Below are 7,331 nucleotides of genomic sequence, written 5' to 3' on the forward strand. Positions count from 1 at the left end.
AAAAATCTAATTATACCAAAGTGTTTTTTCCTAGCAGTAACTTTTGTGGGTTTCAATTACTGAACTTCAACTTTGTTAAGTTAGAACAATTTTTTTGTGATTTCTGTCCTCCAAACTTCCATATTATAACCAGTGAACATTTACATTTAATCATTTAGCAGACGCTTTTATCCAAAGTGACTTACAAATGAGAATGTAGCATGTACTCAGGTGAAAGCCAACCATAAAATCAAGGTAGATTTACTGAAACCTGAACCTGTACTCTCAAGACCAGCATGGTAGATTTTGTCCATGGTCATGGTCATTTTTTTTATTTTTTTGTAAATAAACTTCAGATCAGGGCAAGTTGTTACATTTTATAAATTGTTGTACAATTTTAATTAATTAATTAATTGTTTTACACTACCATTACAAAAATTGGGGTAATATTTTTTACTTTTTAAGTCTCCTTTGCTCACTAGGCAATGAGTCAATTAAATATAGTAATGTTGTGGAATATTACTTTAATTTAAATTAACTTTCTATTTTAATATTTTTAAAAGTGTAATTGATTTCTGTGGTGGCAAAGCTGAATTTTAAGCATCATGACTCCAGTCATGATCCTTAAATATTCATTCTAATCTGCTGATTTGAAACATTTATTATTATTATTGATATTAAAAACAAGTGAGCTGATTAAGATTTATGTGAAAACAATTATATATTTTTTTCAGGATTCTGATAAATAAAAAAGTTCAAAATACCAGCATTTATTTGAAACAAAAATCCTCTGTAACTTTTTATCAGAGTCTTCACTGTCACATTTGATCGATTTAATGTGTCCTTGCCTAATAAAAGAATTAATTTCTTTCAAATAATTATCTTACTAGCCCAAACTTTGAACGGTAGTGTACATATGTCATCTGGGTTTCATAATTGCTTTACTGTTATAATTTAGCTGAAAAGCTATTTAATCATAGTTTGCATTATGACAGCTTACCTCCTTACAGTATAACAACATGCTCTGCTATTAGAGGAAAGCATATCTTCAAGTACAGGAAGACAATTATTCAAAGTGCTGAAAAAGGATCTGTGAAGGACGACAGGAAATGCACTTCTTCAGGGAAGGATATTAAGCCTAAAATAGCACTGACCAGTTGCTACATGAGAACGTCTCTGCTGAGCCACTCAGGAAGCTGCTAGTCATTAATATAGAGGCTTGCTGACGAAAGTAAAATCCTCTAAAATGCATAAGGAACAACTAGGCATTGCTTAACCTGAACGTACTGAATTCAAAACGAAATAAAAGAAAGTCAGTGAGAGGAGTAAATGAGACTAGTACACTCAGACACAAGTGCTCTCAGTCAGACACTCTCTCTGTGAGAGCACTCACTTGTACAAGAGTTCCTGTGAGCTGCACTCCATTAGGATTTACAGTCAGTTATTCAAATAAAATATGAGGTTTCTTTAAAGTGTTAGCGAGAGGATGCATCCCAGTTTCTGTTTTAGTGCATAATGCCTGGGACAGTGTTTGTTTTTCCATCACAGGATGCCTTGGTGGGGCCTTTCATTCACTGGCACCGGACAAAGGCCTGGGATAATATTCCTGGTGATGGGCCTGTGCAACATCATACCCACACATCTTTACATAGACACAGGCATCATATCAAACATTTATACACCTTCACCTGTTTACTGCGGTGACTGTGGACTCAGCACATCAGATCTACAGTAATGTCAGCTGCAGAATTATCAATATGCATGCAGTCAATATGACTGTCGCAGTCTCTCCAGTACTCAAGTGGTTTCTGCCCTCCTGTGGTAAGACAGAGACTCTGAAGGAGATACGTAGTTCAGAAAAAAGCATGTCAGTGTTGGATGGTTTTATGCTGAATGCAGATATTAAAAGGTTGACTGGTTTTCTGTTTGAGCCACATATTTTAGTACATAACCAATAATATTTGAATGGCTGTTACCTCTGACATTTACAAAAAAACATCTTAAAAGGATAGTTCACCCAAAAATGTAAATCCAATCTCATAAGACTTTGATTAGTCTTTGAAACACACCTTAAAGGGATAGTTCACCCAAAAATGAAAATTCTGTCATTAATTACTCAGCCTCATGTCGTCCCAAACCTGAGAGACCTTCATTCATCTTCGGAACACAAATTAAGATATTTTTGATGAATTCTGAGAGCTCTCTAACCAGACAGAATTTTCATTTTGGGGTGAACTATCCCTTTAAGATATTTTAATGAAGCCTGAAGAGGTTTCTGTCCCTCCACTCAAAGTCCAGGTAACCAAAACTTAGGATATCCCAAAAGGTCCTAAAGGCATCATAAAATACAATGAACTTCAAAAGATGACAGGATTTTCATTTTTATGTGAGCTATCCCTTCAAACACACTATTCACACTATTAGTACTTTATTTATTTTGTCTTCTAACAATGTTTAGTGGTACATTCAGCAGCATATATTTTAAACAAATAAAACAATTCTACCTTTTGTGTTTAATAGCATTCTAGTTAGAAAATTATGTATTTAGATTAATATTTATACATTTTTTTTTACAACTCCTTCCTTTTGCTAAGGCTAATTACGCATTTAGCATTCAAATACCCTTAATACACACACAATTTATTCACATTTCTTGCATAATAAAAAGTATACTGTCCAAGCCTGATATTTAACAGATGTTCCACTGTTATCTTCACAAATTTCACAAATTTCTCAAACTCTTCTATTGATACTGTTGTCTTTTAGAAATGTATTGGGGCAAAACTGTTAATCTGTACGAGTTCGCCTGATGTAAATCACACATTCACCATCCATCTTCTGCCCAATGTAACGTCTCGGGATTGCAGGAGTGCGAAACAGGTGTGTGGACTGTCCATTTTTAATCACGAGTCAACATAATCATAATCATAACCCACTCCTTTCCGAACCTTTAGGTGGCAGCACAGCAAGCGGAAAATAGTAACATTACCCGTGCGCGAGACCAACGAACAAGAACCGAGTACGTCATTTCCTATTTACGTATATTTTCCCGCGCTGTTTGTAGGTTCAGCTGTCACTGAGAATAAACACTGTACGATTTAAGTATGTCAAACTCAGATTATGATCCAGCTTGTTTGCCTGACTTGTTGCCGATTTATTACCGCAGACTGTTCCCGTTCTCACAGTACTATCGCTGGTTAAGTTATGGCGGGGGTAAGTACATTTCTCAGCCACTAACTTGCCAATGTCGGACTGGTCGGTAAAATGCTGTCTTTCTGTAGTTCTTGTACTATTTGTTTTATGAGTTTTTAGTTTATGCAATATGTCTTTTACATGCATACTTTATCTTTCAACAACATTTATGTCTCTACCTCAACACTATTAGAATCAATATTTCTAATTTTGCCTCTTGCAGTGTCTAAAAATTACTTCCAGAACCGCGAGTTTTCCTTCACCCTGAAAGATGACATTTATGTGAGATATCAGTCCTTCACCACACAGAATGAGCTGGAGAAAGAGATGCAGAAGATGGTCCCATACAAGATTGATATTGGAGCAGTCTACAGCCACAGGGTAATATAACTCCTCTATATTATATTATATTACATTACATTGAGATTATATTAGGTTATATTTCATTATATTGCATGCCCTGTGGTGCTATATGCTAAAACAGCATTATTTTGATTATTTTTTATGTCTATACATATTAATTGAAAGACTTGATGGAATATCTATACTTCTAGAAATATGTTTGTCACACACAGGATTTAAAATCAAGGAAAAAAAGTGGGCAAAATATACAAATAAAATTGTGCTGTGGTTTCATAGTTCTGTAGCTACGTAGATAATAATCTAGTAAGTATATTTATGTCTTTGTTGCTATGAAATATTTGCTGTGTGATTAGATGCTTCTAAAAAACATTCATATTTAAATGTCAATTATAATTACATTTGTTGCTCTTTAATCTGCTTCATCCTGTTTTAAATGAACTTTTTAAACGAAGTATGCTCAAAAGATATTAAATTATTATTATTATTTTTATCTTGTATAATTTTAACTTCTGTATTTGATTGGTTCTTATTTTGTGTTTCTGTAACTCTTGTGTTGTTACTACTCAGTTTTTTTGCAAAGAAGATAGCCTTAGATGCTTACATGGCAATAAAATAAATTACTACTACTTTAAACTGCTTCATATTTGTTGTTGGGAAAAAAATGAACTGAAATGTCTCCTAATTTCTCTGGTTCTGTGATTAACAGCCCAGTCAACATAACGCAGTGAAGTCTGGGACCTTCCAGGCGCTGGAGAAGGAGCTGGTGTTTGACATTGACATGACAGACTATGATGATGTCAGACGTTGCTGCAGGTATACAGATGCCTTTTCTGCTTCTTTCATCTCATGGACTATTGCTTTAAATGCAGTTATTTTCTTTTTGTTCTTTAGTGCTGCTGATATCTGCTCAAAGTGCTGGACTTTAATGACCATTGCTATCCGTATTCTGGACCGGGCTCTTCGGGGTAAGCATAACTTTTTATCAACAGAACTAACAGTTTTGAGTAACATCATAACAGATGTACAAATTGAATTGAATTTAACCAATTTTGTGCTGTTTGTGTGGTTCAGAGGACTTTGGCTTCCATCATCTCCTGTGGGTGTACTCGGGCCGGAGAGGGGTGCACTGCTGGGTTTGTGATGATGCTGCTAGGAAGCTCTCAGTGGCGGCGCGCTCTGCCGTGGCAGAGTATCTCAGTTTAATCAAGGTACCCTCATCAGATAATTGATCATTCTAGAATCTGTTTTTTATGTTCAGCTGTGTAATCTAAAAGCTGTAATTTCATTCATTCAATTGTGTGCCCTGTACATGTTTATTTAGGGTGGTGAGGAGACCTTGAGAAAAGTTGTGTTGTCAGATCCAATCCATCCTTTCATCAAGTAAGGGGAAATAATGACATACTTCCGTAGGCATATAACACGTGCGTGTCAATAATGTAACCGTAGTCTCTCTCTTTTTCTTTTAGTCATTCTCTGTTGGTGGTGGAGCGCTATTTCCATCAGTATGCCATTGTGGACCAGGACATATTGGGCAGTAAGGAGAGTGTAGATAAAGTGCTCGCTGTGTTGCCTGAAGATATCCTTTCATTCCCAGTAGTGCTGTCACAATACCAGGATTTCAGTAGTTCATATACAAATACCAGTCAGATTTCACAATTCTCTGTACCAGTTTTGATACCATATAAAAAAAAGACTGGAAATACTTAAGCAGGTTTTCATTGTGTCATTTCATTAGTGTAACTCCTTTTATATGAGGAGACTACTTGACCGTTATTTCTTTAAGTCTGACTTGCACATATCAAAAAGGACCTGGCAGTCTCTTTTAAGGATGAAAAGGACCCAATGAAGCGATGGGACCTACTCTGCGATCTGGTTGCACGTAAAAAGGTAAAAGCAAAGTACTGGCACCACTGACCACACAACAACCTTGAGATAACCTCTCCTCTTTGTAGACAAGTGAAATCTTTTACCAGGGAAGGTAGTTGAGTTTCCTATGATTTTCATTTTTCATGTGTGTCTGTGAAGTCGAATAGTAAGAAGGGGGGTCAGTACTTCGATAAGGAGATCATGCTGCAGTACTGTTACCCACGCCTGGATGTCAACGTCAGTAAAGGAGTCAACCACTTACTGAAGAGCCCCTTCAGCGTACACCCAAAGACAGGTGAGAAACGGACTTTATACACTGCTGTTTCAACGTTTGGACTACGAAAGTTGTTTTTGTTTGTTTTTCTTTTGGGATGACTGTTTCCACAAAAACTTAAAGCAGCAAAACTGTTTTTAACATTAATGATAATGTTTCATTATGAGGAAATCAGCGTATTAGAATGATTTCTGAATGATCATGTGACACTGAAGACTGAAGTTTTTTTTTTTTACAGAATCGCATAGCTAGTTTTGTGGTGCAAGTTTCATCTGTGCTTTAAGTTTCAGGTACAATGGGTTAACAATTTTATTTCAGTTTGATATTGTATTCAACATTTTCTTTAGGTCGAATCTCAGTGCCAATAGATCTGAAAGAACTGAACACGTTTGATCCTTTTGAGGTGCCTACGATCAGGTAAATGCTGAGTATTTCAGTGTCCTTCTTTGTCAGGTTGTTCTATATAATGTGACAAGTGCTTTTATATATGTGTGGTTTCTATACTTGAGGATGCTCGATATGCTAGACTTACTGGTCTCTCTGTAGTCTGATCTGTGAGGAGCTGGAGAGACCCAGAGCAGAAGAGGCAGAGGAAGATGACATGAAGGACAAGGAGAATGAACAGGAAGCTGGAGAACGACGCAGAATCCGAGGTGAGCAAACATCGACTGTTCAGTTGAATTGGTTTCTACATGTTGGTATTGTTCAAGAGTCAGCTTCCGTTCTGTGGGCTGGTACTGTGTGCTAAACATGGTTTTGGTTATTTGTAGACTACAAGCGGACCAGCCTGGCCAAGTATGTGAAGGTCTTTGATCGGTTTTTGGAGGCAATGGCTCGATCTCGGAAAGGAGAGATGCTGAAGAAGAGTGGTGAGATAGAAAATGTTTCTGTTTTTCCACATACACTTGATCTCAGCTTTTACATTACAAATGGATTAGGGATGCACGACACATCGGTTATTGGTCAAAATTGCATATTTAATTCTGCATGCTAATATCCTCTATTTTTACATGTAAATCTTAGCATTAAATGACAACAGAGTTCATCTTTAAAAACACTAATTTAGCAATGTTAAAATGTAATGTTTAGTCAGTATGTTTTTATTTTTATTTAGTTAGACAAAATAGTTCAAATTCTTAATATTGGCCATTATATAATAAAAAAAATAAGGATTGGCTTAAGTGTTGGTATGTTAAACTGATGATGGTGGTTCTAGTTGTTGTGACTCTGCAGATTATCATTTGATTGTTTGAATATGATTGATTTTTGGGTTTTGCAGATCTTCAGAAGGACTTCTAAGAGCTGGAACTATAAAACAGCAGTTTATCAGAATTCATGTACGTTTATCTGCTGACTGTCTGCTTCTGTAGATCTAGACACCTCCACATTCAAAGATCCACAACAGTTTTGCTCTGAAACATGTCATTGGACGATTATGTATGAAATAATGTCATTTATTTTCATGTGATACTGTGTTTCTTTACTTTACTACTGGGAATAGGTTTTCCCTCATGCTCTGTGTTGTGTAAATCAACCTTTTTTTTGTTTGTTTAATTGTTCTACCAGCTAAATAAAATAACTTGTACAAATGTTATATTTGTTGTCTGGTTAAAAGAGAGGAAAAATACAAAAAGTGGTTGTTGTGACCTCTGTATTT

General features: G+C 35.9%; 1 protein-coding gene across 1 annotated transcript; it reads left to right on the forward strand.

Moving 5' to 3' along the window:
- The first annotated feature begins 3,006 nt into the window (after window positions 1–3,006).
- On the forward strand, window positions 3,007–7,268 carry prim1 (DNA primase subunit 1). The gene is made up of 13 exons (XM_052593567.1): window positions 3,007–3,192; window positions 3,395–3,552; window positions 4,241–4,347; window positions 4,426–4,499; window positions 4,606–4,742; window positions 4,856–4,914; window positions 5,001–5,110; window positions 5,330–5,421; window positions 5,560–5,695; window positions 6,022–6,091; window positions 6,221–6,327; window positions 6,445–6,543; window positions 6,954–7,268. The coding sequence occupies exons 1-13, from the start codon at window positions 3,084–3,086 to the stop codon at window positions 6,971–6,973; spliced, it is 1,278 nt and encodes a 425-aa protein (XP_052449527.1). The 5' UTR covers window positions 3,007–3,083; the 3' UTR covers window positions 6,974–7,268.
- The last annotated feature ends 63 nt before the right edge of the window (window positions 7,269–7,331 follow it).

This window comes from Carassius gibelio, chromosome B23 (genome assembly GCF_023724105.1).
Source record: "Carassius gibelio isolate Cgi1373 ecotype wild population from Czech Republic chromosome B23, carGib1.2-hapl.c, whole genome shotgun sequence".
NCBI lineage: Eukaryota > Metazoa > Chordata > Actinopteri > Cypriniformes > Cyprinidae > Carassius > Carassius gibelio.